The sequence below is a fragment of the Carcharhinus amblyrhynchos genome, chromosome 13 (assembly GCF_965287045.1).
Source record: "Carcharhinus amblyrhynchos chromosome 13, sCarAmb.v2.hapA, whole genome shotgun sequence".
NCBI lineage: Eukaryota > Metazoa > Chordata > Chondrichthyes > Carcharhiniformes > Carcharhinidae > Carcharhinus > Carcharhinus amblyrhynchos.
This window is the reverse complement of record NC_137336.1, coordinates 14,358,908-14,372,455: the sequence shown is the minus strand read 5'-3', so window position 1 is coordinate 14,372,455 and position 13,548 is coordinate 14,358,908. Positions and strand designations below refer to the sequence as shown.

The 13,548-nt window shown below is 39.7% G+C and overlaps 1 protein-coding gene across 1 annotated transcript in view; it reads left to right on the top strand.

Moving 5' to 3' along the window:
* kif3a (kinesin family member 3A) overlaps positions 1-13,548 on the top strand; it is a 65,112-nt gene that overhangs the window by 19,208 nt on the left and 32,356 nt on the right. Inside the window, exons 4-10 of the mRNA XM_080201315.1 lie at positions 1,672-1,756; positions 2,212-2,317; positions 4,741-4,880; positions 7,537-7,734; positions 9,662-9,836; positions 9,919-10,014; positions 10,858-10,866. Of these exons, the coding sequence (XP_080057441.1) occupies positions 1,672-1,756; positions 2,212-2,317; positions 4,741-4,880; positions 7,537-7,734; positions 9,662-9,836; positions 9,919-10,014; positions 10,858-10,866 (809 nt within the window). The remainder of the gene's footprint in view (positions 1-1,671; positions 1,757-2,211; positions 2,318-4,740; positions 4,881-7,536; positions 7,735-9,661; positions 9,837-9,918; positions 10,015-10,857; positions 10,867-13,548) is intronic.

The window sequence follows — 13,548 nt, the reverse complement described above, 5'->3', positions numbered from 1 at the left end:
TCATGAATAATCCTAGATATCCAGGATTCTCTAGGTTTCTTACTCTGCATTTCATCCTAAAGGGAACATCTTGGGCCTATGCACTCCCCTGAAAGCCATTCACGTTTTCCCACAAGCAGCTGTTTCTGTTTTAAGTACTGACAGCCTAATCAATATCTTCCCTTATCAATTTTAAATCCTTCAAGTGTATGAAACATCCTTTTACTGTGACCTGGGCAGCAGCATCTTTCTTGGTAAAGACAAATGCAAAGTATTAACTTACTACCTCTTCTATGCCCCGCCTCCATAACTAAAACTCATTTTTGTTCCCTAATCAGCTGCTGTCTTCCTTTCACCATCCTTTTGCTGTTTATATGTCCATAGAAAATATTTGATTTTATGTTAGGTGCTGATCTCTTTTCATATTCCCTCTTCACTTTTTTTAATTTGATTTTTCACTTCCCCTTTGATTAATAATCTGCAGATTATGGGAGAAGAGAAAGATTGAGGAACTAAGAAATTTCTTGGAGAAAATGAGTTACAGTGGAGTCTGAAGTGAAGGAAAACTTTATGGAATATTGTAGTTGTAGTTTGAAATAGAAGTGAAGTTTAGAGTAGTAGTCATCACAATAGTAGTGATAAATCAAGAAAAGCACAAGGTTCAATAGAATGAAAAAAAAGTATCTGTTAATGATTAACCTTTGTAACTTGTATTGGAGTGATTAAAAAGAAATTTGGAAGATCTGTGAATATTATTAAAATAATAACTTGAGGTTTGTAGGCTTGAGTTGTTTAGAGTGACTCGTATTTGGCAAGAAAGTGGAAACCAAACTCCTTGGAACCAGCATTATTAGTGGAAGATATTGTACTTGAGTCATATGACCATCGAAATGTACAATGCAGAAAGAGGTTATTCATCTTGGTGTCTATGCCTGCTTTTATTGAAGCACTTTGAAATTTGCTGCTCAGCTCTCCTCATACTCGTGTTATCCTCTTATTTCCTTTAAAAATTACCATAGTTTTCAGCTCTACTACAACATGTGATGAATAATTCTATCCTTTAACAACGAACCATTGTGAAATTCCTCTTCTCAATCAATGACCATTTTAAATTGATGACCTCTTGTCAGTGACTTATATCTGTGTGTTTCATATAACAAAATTGAGAGGAAACGAAATATTGCATTTTTCCAAATTGCAATCATTGTGAGTGATGCTTCTATTGCACGACTGGACTGGCAAAAGAAAAACAAAGTAGGCTTGTTAAAAATATAAGATTTTAACTAGTTAGAGAATTATTTGCTATTACTATGCGGAAAGTCAGTTAGTTAAGTTGGCTGGATGGTTGGCTTAGGATGCAAACTGACACCAACAGTGTAGGTTCAACTCCTGTGCCAGCTGAGATTATTCATTAAGGCCTGCCTTCTCAACCTCGCCCCTCGCCTGAAGTGTGGTGATCCTCAGGTTAAAATTATCATCAGTCAGCTCTCCCCCCTCATAGGGGAGAGCAGCCTATGGTCATCTGGCACTATGACAACTTTAGCTTTTATTATTATGTAATTAATAAGCTTATCTACAATCCATACTCTTTGTGAACATGGTGCCCTAATGGGAGTTTAAAGTTATTGTATTTAACCTCAAAATTATGAATATGCTGATTTCCTTTTTTTTCGCACCCCCAACATTTTAAAGGTTCCTTGTGCGCGTATCCTATTTGGAAATTTATAATGAGGAGGTTCGTGATCTTCTTGGAAAGGATCAGAGTCAGAGACTGGAGGTAAGAAATTCAGTTCTTGTTATGTAATTAACTAATGAGAAATAAAAGAAAAAGCCGCTAAATTTTATTCATTTCCAACACTAGAGTAGAGACAGCAGGCTTTAGGATGGGATGATAGCCCTTTGTATCTAGTGCTGGTAATTTTCAAACCTTGCGTGTTGCTTATAATGGAGAATTCAACTGAAGAGTTTTTGATTGTAACATGATTTTAACTTAATTTACATTTGAGCAATTTTTTTCTGACTTGATTGTACAGTTAACTTGTAGTAATTTTCAACATCACTTCCAGATAACCTGACAGCTCCACTTGATTTTAGTCCATTTTGCCAGACTACTCTCTGGACAATAAAATTGAAAATTACTGCTATTATTTCAGTTCTGCTTATGGTTGTACACATTTAAGAATCTGTCTCATCTCCATGCCGTTCATTTCTAGTTTTTATTTCATTGAACAGGTCAAGGAGCGACCTGATGTTGGGGTGTACATTAAAGATCTCTCTGGTTATGTGGTAAACAATGCAGATGACATGGATCGTATTATGACTTTGGGAAATAAAAACCGTAAGTTTAAAAAAAAAAATTGGTATGCAATGCATGAATGTCAGAAATGTCATCTTGTGTGATTGATCTGTCCCTTCTCAAGTTACTTGCAGTTTTGATACAGTTGACCACCACCCTCCTCTACCATCTCTCCTTTGTCATCCAGTGAGATGGGTCTGTTGTCATTTGGTTCCCTTCTTGTCTAGCCAGTGATTGCTAGAGAATTACTTGCAATGGATTCTCTTCCTGCATTTTATCATTATCTCTTGAATGTTTAAGGCCTCAAATAATTTTTCATATATATACTTCTTTCAAGTGATGTATTTGGGTCAGGTTTCTTGTGCAGGATTTGTTTTAGCAGTTTGCTTTATTTTTGGTGCCATTTTGTCTGCATCCGGCACCCTCTGTTACTAATCGCTAGAAAGTTTGTTTTAATCTGGGCTGATGTTATTTTAGTGTTTTTGCAAGCTTTGAGAGTAGGGCTTGATTAGGTTGGCAAAAAAATCATGTGACTGGGTGGGGCTAGGCTAATATAGAAATCAAGCTTAGATGCTGCTTGGAATTGTCAGAGCAGTACCTCCAGGTTCGCTACAATGACAAATTTAATGGACTTGCACCGTTTCTTTGTCTATAGGCCTAGAAAACTGGATTACGTTGAATTAAGTACAAATGTGCAATCCTGAGTCATAAACATGTTCATATTGAAAACGGTGGCTGTACTATTGTGTGGAATCATTATATTGTAAACTTGTGAAAATTTAGAATAGTCTTATTATTGCCCTCTAGTTCTAGTTTCACTCACCAGTGGAAACAATTTCTCTGCTTTTGTCTTATCTATTCCCTTCATATTCTTATGTTTCTATAAGTTTCCCCCCTCCATTCTTGAATATTGTTTTAAATCTAATTAACAAGTCCGGGACTAAAATCTTTGGGCTCATTAGCCTCTTCTCATTTCTCTTTCCTTCCCCACTCCCTTCCCTCCCTCTCCTCCTCTTCCCTCCCCCACGCATGCACGCACGCACGCACACACACCACCCCATATTCATTAGTAGTGATTCACTTCAGAGGGGTCAGAGAGGGTTACAATAACTCCCCACTATTGGGGGAGCTGGCAGCCTGACCCGCTGGAGTGAAGAGGGGGACAATCGAGGCCACTGGGGGTAGGGGTATCCCCTGGGTATTGCCATGTTGGCAGTACCAGCCTGGGCCCCTGGCACTATCCTAAAGGCAAAGTGCCAATGCTTAAGGGCACATTGACACTTCCTGCTGGTTATGGGGCAATGCCAAGGGGATAGGGCCTAATGGGGAACAGGGCCTCTTGGGTTGTGGGGGGGGGGTGGTGGAATCCTTCTGCATTTGGACTGATTCACAGAGGAAGGGAGGCCAGCGATTGTGACAACCTGCTTGAAGGGGGTGGTGGTGGGGCAGAGGGGGTTCGGGGGTGCTGGTGGGGGGAGATCAAGGCAGGGGTTGTGTTGAGAGATCAGGGAGGGTGTTTGTGGCTGGCCCGCATGTGCATGGGGTCAGCAATTGGGCAGTGAGAAGGGGTCATGGGGTTGGCCAGTAAGTGAGCTGCCCAGCAATCGGGAGACCAGCAGACAGGGACCACCGTGCACGTGTCAACCTCGGCACTGATTGGCACATCTGAAAGTCTTGCTAGTTAGGTGCATTGACCTGAACAGGTGCCGGACTGTGGCAACTATGGGAATTTCGCATTAATTTCATTGCAGTGTTATTGTAAACCTTGTGATTTAATAAATAAACCAACTTTTACTTTGATCGCTGCATGCGCAGTGGTCTGCTCAGCGCTATGCTGCTGACCTCTCCACCTGGGATAGGCCCCATCCCCCTGATTTTTGCACTGATTTACACTAGTGCACAATGTGTGAGACATTCATTTTTAAACTCTTGCTGCCAAAAAAACAGCATGATTTACTCAAGTTTTTACACAAATTTGACACTTAAATTTTTATTGGGAGTATCACCCTCCTTATGCTTACCCATGCCAAATTCAAAGTGCAAAACTTATGGTCTAGGCTGGCTTCATAAAACAACTTGGAGTTTCAGACCTGGATTATAACACTGAGTAATCTTATTTTAGAACATAGAACATAGAACACTACAGCACAAACAGGCCCTTCGGCCCACAAGTTGCGCCGACCACATCACCTACCAACCTACAGACCTATCTATAACCCTCAATCTCATTAAACCCCATATACTCATCCAGAAGTCTTTTAAAAGACCCCAGCGAGTTCGCCTCCACCACCACTGACGGCAGCCGATTCCATTCACTCACCACCCTCTGAGTGAAAAACTTACCCCTAACATCACTTCTGAACCTCCCTCCCCGCACCTTAAATCTGTGTCCTCTCTGTTCCTCTTTGTTCCTCATTTTTTTAAAAAGATGCTGCTCTATTGATGTTGTTTCTGTTTCTTTCTAGGTTCTGTTGGTGCCACAAATATGAATGAACACAGCTCCCGTTCTCATGCTATTTTTACAATTACTATTGAGTGCAGTGAGAAAGGAATTGATGGAAATATTCATGTTCGCATGGGGAAGCTACACCTCGTTGATCTTGCAGTAAGAACCGGCAGAATATCTACAGAATCCTTGATAAAGTGACAGAGTACCCTGTTTGCACTTCTGCATTTGTGCCTTACTGTTGTAACTTTGCTTTTCCAGAATCTGCAGTATCTTAATATCTTGATTTTCATTTCAATTTCTGATAACCTAACCTATTTATTTCTTACTGAAGCTCAAGTTTCATTTATGTTTAACCCTCGTTCCAGTTTTCTTCTGTTCAAATTCATTCCTTATGCAGTTTTCAGGATTTAAAAAACCTTAAGCTGAGCATCACCTAATGAATCCCGGATTTATATTATCTCTTGAAATTATGCTTGTGTTCTGCACTTTGGATAATGGTTTATATTTCTCAACTAATGTCTAAAAGCCATAACAACTGACTTGAACGCTTTTCCAAGTTGTGCATTGTTATTCTCGTGATGGGTGGCAGTAGGAGTCTTACTGGCTGGCTGGAGAGCCAATGACAGTGTAATTTTTGCCTCATTTTGGGAAGGCCAGCATATTAACAATCCCAGGAATGAAAAATTGAAGGTCAGCAGCTCTATTAAATGACAGCATCATTGTGAAGCTCGTGGCTGCTGCTGTAGGACACCCACCCAAGCCTTGACGCCAGGCTGCAGGTGAATGATGGGAGGACGGAGCTCACAAAGTGGGGTTTGAAGGTGGGGGAGGGGATGCTTGGCAGCAAAGGCAAAGTGACAACTGTAAACCACCCCCCCACAAAAGCCAATGCTGGGTTACTCAGTGAACCATTGTGGGTTACCTACCCCATCTATCAGGAGTCTATAGGCAACATTCCTTGAATTTGCTTTTCATGCTTCCCAAGATGGTGAGTTCCCTGCCCACAGCTGAGTTAATGGTGGTGGGGAGGGAAAGCAAAGCAATCCAAAGGCCTTACAGTCGTTGATTCAGTTGAGGTGGAGGCCATCAAACATGTGGGAGGGCATTAAGTTCTGTCAAATGTCTTTTTACGCAGCTGCTAAAATTGACATTAAAATTTTAGAGGAAGATCCCAACTCCCCAAAAATCCATCATCACGAGTCTCAAATCAAGTGTGTGATGGAATACTCTCCACTTGCTTGTCTTGGGACAGGTGTGGATGTATTCCTTTTAACATCAGTGTACCATGAGTACTTTGTATAAGGGCATTGTGTGCAAGAATGTGGGCTATCGTTCTTTCATTGTTGCTGGGTCAAAATTCTAGAACTAGCAGTGTTGGTTCTGGCCTGATTTCTTGATGGATTTCTACTCCTGTTATTTTTATTTAGCTACCTCGGCTATGGTTTGATGTTTCAATATTTGCATGTTAATTTTTCTTTAATATCTTTTTTTTTCTGAGAATTTTTCCTACAAGGTTGCCAGGAGGTTTTCTTTCTGCCCATTCAAATTGCGAACCCGAATTGTTACCTGTGCCTAATGCCAAGGATTTTTTTGTTGCCTAATTGCAATGTAGATTTTCTCCTCTTGGAACAGTTGTGTCTCCTGCTTTTGCAATATAAACATCATTAAATGCATGAGTGAACTAGTTGGCAAGTAAATTATGAAGTCAAATTATGCCAAAGATAACTGCTTGATGGATTATTATTGGGAGTCCACAGGGTGAGCTGAAAGTCTCTTTCCTCTTGTTTTTTTTTGATATTACACACACTTGTAATGAATGGATGGAATTCTATTGCAAAATTTTATATTCCATTTATAATCATTAAAAAAGACTGAAAGACATTGGGTGGGATTTTTCAGCTGCGCTCTCCCCAAGGCCAGAAATCCCCACCTGAGCCCAATGGACCTTTTGCTGGTTTGCCTCCGCCCACTTCAATGGGCAGGATGGGGAAATTCCACCCATTAATTTAGAATTCAGTGGAATACTTACCTTATTTACCCTCCCACTGGCTCTATCTCTACATGTCCCTCATCAACATATCCCATATCACTTGCAGGAAGGAGTAATTGCATATAGCGAGCTTGTCTATCGTTTCCATTATAAATATTGACATGGGAATTTATAATAGAAGTATAAAAAGGTATAACTAAGAGAATAAATTACATCTATGATCCTTGTTTGACTATTCCACTGCCTTTTAAAATCACTCCACCTGAAGAAAAAATTATCTCTACTCCCTTTGTAAATCTAATGAGAAATTAATTATTATTTTTAATATGCCTACAAGAGTATTGTAAATAATAAAGATGTTTCAAGCCTAATTGATTTAAACTTTTCAGACTACTGGCCTTAACGGCTGTATCTATCTATGGATGAATTAACCCCGAGCTATGCTCTGAACCACTGTTGTTGGTAGTCTATTGAAGGCATTGTTCAGTCTTTTCAAATATTTCTCTTGCAAGCTGAATAATAAAACAATCTTGTATTTAGATGCAGTTCATCTAGGAGAAAAATGAAGTCTTTCATGTTTGTGGTATCTGTTGATGAAGTACAAATTTAAAATATTGTAACAAAATGTGCACATCCAAAACCTGTCTTTTTGCAAATGCAGATGAATGTTTTGTGCATTTCAAAATTTTGTTTTAATTGAAGATAAAATGATTTTTGGAAATGCACACCAGAAATAACTTTTGTAATTGCAAAATATGAGAAGTAATAATGACTCAAAGATGTTGAGTGTCAAAAGATTTGTCCCATCTCATTTGATTGCAGGGTTCTGAAAGACAAGGAAAAACTGGAGCTACAGGCCAGCGGTTAAAAGAAGCAACAAAGATCAACCTTTCATTGTCCACCTTGGGTAACGTTATCTCCGCTCTTGTTGATGGTAAAAGTACACATGTGCCCTACCGTAACTCTAAACTGACACGTCTACTCCAGGATTCATTGGGAGGCAATTCAAAAACAATGATGGTGATTCTTTTTCCCCTCCTATTCATACGTATTGCGCTTTGAGAATAATTGATGTAAATTTGTGAATTTAGATTGCATTAAACAGCAAACAGCATATACTTCAGCTAATTATGGGTGACACAGTGGTTAGCACAGCTGCCTCGCACTGCCAGGGACCCGGGTTCAATTCCCAACTTGGGTCACTGACCGTGCAGACGCTGCGCATTTTTCCAGCATCTCGAAAGGCATGCTAGCATCCCTGAAAAGTGTGCTGATTAGGTGCATTGGCCACACTAAATTCTCCCTCAGTGTACCCGAACAGGCGTCGGAGTGTGGCGACTAGGGGATTTTCACAGTAACTTCATTGCAGTGTTAATGTAAGCCTACTTGTGACACTGATAAACTAATTGTTCCTGTAATTCAGTAGATTTCTTGTTTTTAAAAACTGACTGACTAAGTAGTTATTTGATTCTTATATTAAGAGACTGTTGGGTACTAAATGGTAAAAGGGATTTTGTGGAAAAGTGGAGTTGAGGCACAGAAATAAACTTGCATCCCACTGCTCCAGGTTGATATTTATGCTCCACCCAAGTCTTTCTCATCTTTCATGTAAATTTATGAGCGTAATCCTCTGTACCTTTGTCCCTCATATGCTTGTCTAGCTTCTCCTTAAATGCATCTGTGCTATTTAAGGTAACTGCTCCCTTTTGGTAGCTGATTCCACGTTTTCACCACTTGTAGTTGAAGAAGTTTCTTCTGAACTCTCTATTGGATTTCTAACTGTCACTAAGTGACTAATATTGATTTTTGATTATGTTCTTCACAAATGGAAACATTCTTTCTCTGTCCAATCTATCATCACTTCCATAATTTAAAGACCTGTATTATGTCATCCTCATCCCCTTTTTTTCAAGAGAATGCCCACACGTTCCTGGTGTCATCCTTGTAAATTTTCTTTGCAGCCTCTCCAGTGCTTCTATATCCTTTTTATAATCTTGTGAACAGAACTGTATGTATTGTCTGACCAAGGTTAGGGGACAAAGGAAATAGGAGCAGGAGTAGGGGCTATTTTGCCACTTGAGCTTGCCTCACTATTCAACTGCTCATGGCTGATTCTGTACCTCAATGCTACCTCAGTTTCCCACATTATCCCCATATCTTGTGATATCTTTAATATCTCAAAATCTGTTGATCTCTGTCTTCAATGTATGCATGACTGAGCTTCTAAGCCCTTGGGTAGAATTTTGATACAAATTTAATATATCATCTCTTCACTTTTTGATGTTCTTGTATTGTCTGAGTAGGGATTCCATTACCTTATCTACCACAGATTTTAAGTTGGCTTGTCTAAAGTTCCCTCGGCATGATGTAGCATTCTTCTCATATAGATATTTAGGACAACATGCTTTTTTTCACAAATTAAATATGTATAGTAATACCTTTATCCTAATCCTTTAAAATTGTAAAAATATGATAGTACATCTACAAAGGGCTAAAAATATTCTTTAGTTTTTATCTATCACATATAATGTCGAATTGTTTCTGCAAATGTGAGAGAGAAAGGTTGTGATAAATTTATCTAAACTGCAGTGTTTATTGTAAAAGTAAAATCCAGTGTAATTAGCTGAAGGACTCATAGGAACCGATGAGATATTTTGCCTGTCTCCATTTTGCAAAAGATTTTAATAGAAGTTGACTTTTTAAAGATTGAAGATTTATTTTCTTGAAGTTTAGTTACCCTGATGTGGGTTTCTCTTAAATTCCTTTTTGATCTAAGACTTTCTTGGATTAGAAACCCACCTGTAGCTAAATAGATGAGTAGTCAACCTAGCTCTAGGCTCTATTCACTTCACTTTGGATACACCACCTTCCAACAAATTAACTGTGATTGAGAGTGTAACATGCCTGTTTGAACTTGCATCATTTTTCTATTCGCACTTTTTTTCAGTGTGCAAACATTGGACCAGCAGATTACAATTATGATGAAACCATCAGTACTTTACGATATGCAAACAGAGCAAAGAATATCAAAAATAAAGCCAGAATTAATGAAGATCCTAAAGATGCATTATTGCGCCAATTCCAGAAAGAAATTGAGGATCTGAGGAATAAATTGAAAGAAGGTATAAATCCATAATTTAGAGGAATGTTGGGCTACTGATGAAACAAAGACAGTGATTAATTGGCATTTTTAATGATTTGCAGGGGAAGAAATCTCTGGTTCAGAAATTAGTGGGTCTGAAGACGATGAAGAAGAAGGTGAAAGTGGAGAAGGGGGAGAGAAGAGGAAGAAACGAAGAGGTAAACATATTTGTATTTAGTGAATAATGTAGATGAAGATAGGAATATTCAAATTTGTTATGGTAAGCAATGTTTAATAGATTTGCAGAGGTCAACAATAATTAGATTTCGAGTCTTATTTTGTCTCTGCCTTCCCTATTTAATCTATTTTGAACTGGGAAGGGTAATGGTGTTGCATTTATTAAAAAAAGCATAGCACATCATTATAAAGCCAAGAAGCGTTAACCCTTTGAAACTGTGCTGCTGTTGTAATGTGGTGTCTTTATTTAATGCAGGAAAATCTTTGTGTCTGGAATATGTTTTTGTTTTTTTCTGGTTGTAGGGCTTATTGGGAAAGCATTTAATTTCTATCCCTAGCTGTCCTGAGTGCTGCATCTTCAATTACTAATTTGAACAATTGAAAGTCTTGTTCTTTTCAGTGGTGCACAGTTACTGGGGTGCTCTTGAGCCCACATTTGCTGTCCGTGCAATCCAGCAGGATCTCAAGATCCGATTGCACCTCTCACTGGCGAGAGCATGATTTCTGATTCCCTCCCACCCCCCCCCACACAGTGAAACCACAGTTCTGTTTAACTGAACTATATTGAATGCTGCTTATGATATTATCTACTCAAAATTGCTAATCTATTTTTCATGGTTGGTTTGGGTTGTTCCTCGGTAGGAATTGTGAAATACAATATCTGTATTAACCTTTGTCTCTTTTTTCATTTTAGTAACAGTCTTCACTTAAGTCTTTGTTACTTTGACTATCTGAAATGCAGAAAATCATGACTTAATTTGTCTTTTTTTTCCTGCTGTGTTCACATGTTGCATACCTGCTGCTCCCTGACTTCTTAATTCAAGATCAGCCAGGTTTGTGGATTCATGTTATTGTTTTATTTTCATTTTCACTGGGTTTTTTTCTTTAAGTATTTTTTAACGTTCGAAACTTGTGCATGATCTGAACTTGATGCCATTAAAAGCAATGTTAGTACATGTTTTGATAGAGCATCATAAATCTTTTTGATAACCAATAAAAAGAAGAAATGAATGAATGGAGATAAAAATAATAACTTTGAGGTGGGGCGGGCTATAATTGATGCGTGCAAAAACAGAATGGCAATAATCATGGGGGATTTTAACCTGCACATTGGTTGACTCAAGTTGTACGCGGTGGGCTTGAGGAAGAGTTCTTGGAATGCTTTCGGGATAGTTTCCTTCAACAGTATGTTACGGAACCTACGTGGGAGCTTAGCTATCTTAGATCTGGTACTGTGTAACAAGGCAGGTAGAATTAGGGATCTTCTTGTGAGGGATCCTCTTAGGACGAGTGATCACAATATGGTTGAATCCCTGATACAGATGGAGGGTGAGAAAGTAGGGTCCCAAACCAGTGCCCTCTGCATGAACAGAGGGGAGTATGATAAGATGAGGGCAGAATTGGCTAATGTAGATTGGGGCGCAGACTGGTTGGTAGGACAGCTGAGGAACAGTGGAGCATTTTTAAGGAGAGCTTTTTCAGTACTCAGCAAAAATCTGGTGATGAAGAAGGACTGTAAGAAAAGGGATAACCAGCCGTGGATATCGAAGGAAATAAAGGAGAGTATTAAATTAAAAACCGATGCGTACAGAGTGGCTAAAAATAGTGGGGAATTAGAAGATTGGGAAAGATTTGAAAAAACAACAAAGAATGACTAAGAAAGCGATAAAGGAAAGATAAAGTATGAAACGAAACCAGCTCTAAATATAAAAAATGATAATAACAGTTTTTACAAATATATAAAGAAGAGGAGAATGGCTAGAGTGAATGTTGGACCCTTGGAGGACGAGAGAGAGATTTAATGGTGGGAAATGAGGAAATGGCTAAGATTTTAAATAAGTTTTTTGTGTCAGCCTTCACGGAGGAGGACACAAATAGCTTACCGAATATTAAAGATAGAGGGTTGGTAGGAGATGAGGTCCTTAATACAATTACTGTTACTAGAGAGGTAGTGCTTGGTAGACTAACGGGACTGAAGGTAGACAAGTCCCCAGGACTGGATGGAATGCATCCCAGGGTTCTGAAAGAAATAGCAGAAGCATTAGTAGTTATTTATCAAAATTCGCTAGACTCTGGGTAAGTGCTAGCGGATTGGAAAACAGCTACTGTTACACCGCTGTTTAAAAAAGGTAGCAGACAAAACGTGGGTAACTACAGGCCGGTTAGCTTAACGTCTGTAGTTGGGAAAATGCTACAATCCATCATTAAAGAAGAAATAGCAGGACACCTAGGAAAGAACGGTTCGGTCAAGCAGACGCAGCATGGATTCGTGAAGGTGAATTCGTGTTTGACGAATTTACTGGATTTTTATGAAGATGTGACTAGTGCGGTAGACAGAAAGGAACCGGTGGATATGGTGTTTTTAGATTTCCAGAAGGCGTTCAGTAAGGTGCCTCACAAAAAGTTGCTGCAGAAGGTTAGGGTACATGGAGTTGGAGGTAAAGTGTTAGCGTGAATTGAGGATTGGCTGTCTAACAGGAAGCAGAGAGTTGGAATAAATGGGTGCTTTTCTGGTTGGCAGTTGGTGACTAGTGGCGTGCCGCAGGGATCGGTGCTGGGGCCTCAACTGTTTACCATATACATAGACGATCTGGAGGAGGGGGCTGAGTGTAGGGTAACAAAATTTGCTGATGACACAAAGATGAGTGGAAAAGAGAATTGCATGGAGGACGCGGAAAGTCTGCAGAGAGATCTGGATAAGCTGAGTGAGTGGGTGAAGACCTGAGAGATGGCGTATAACATTAGCAAATGTGAGGTTATCCACTTTGGAAGAAATAGTAGGATGGAATTTTATTTAAATGGTGAAAAGTTGCAGCATGCTGCTGTGCAGAGGGACCGGGGGGTCCTTGTGCACAAATCGCAAAAACTCAGTCTGCAGGTGCAGCAGGTGATCAAGAAGGCAAATGGAATGTTGGCCTTTATAGCGAGGGGGACAGAATATAAAAGCAGGGAGGTCTTACTGCAACTGTACAAGGCACTGGTGAGGCCGCAACTGGAGTACCGTATGCAGATTTGGTCCCCTTATTTGCGAAAGGATATATTGGCCTTGGAGGGAGTACAGAGAAAGTTCACCAGGCTGATACTGGAGATGAGGGGGTTAGCTTATGAGGAGAGATTGAATAGACTGGGCCTGTACTCGTTGGAGTTTAGAAGGCAGAGGGGGAATCTTGTAGAGACTTGCAAGATAATGAAGGGGCTAGATAGGGTGGAGGTAGAGAGATTCTTTCTACTTAGAAAACCAGAACTAGAGGGCACAGCCTCAAAATAAGAGGCGGGGGGGGGAATGCAATTTAGAACAGAGTTGAGGAGGAACTTCTTCTCTGAGGGTGGTGAATCTCTGAATTCTCTGCCCATTGAAGTGGTGGAGGCTACCTCGTTGAATATGTTTAAGTCATGGGTAGATAGATTTCTGATAGATAAGGGAGTTAAGGGTTATGGGGAGCAGACGGGAAAGTGGAACTGATCCACTTCAGATCAGCCATGATCTTATTGAATGGCGGGGCAGGCTCAAAGGG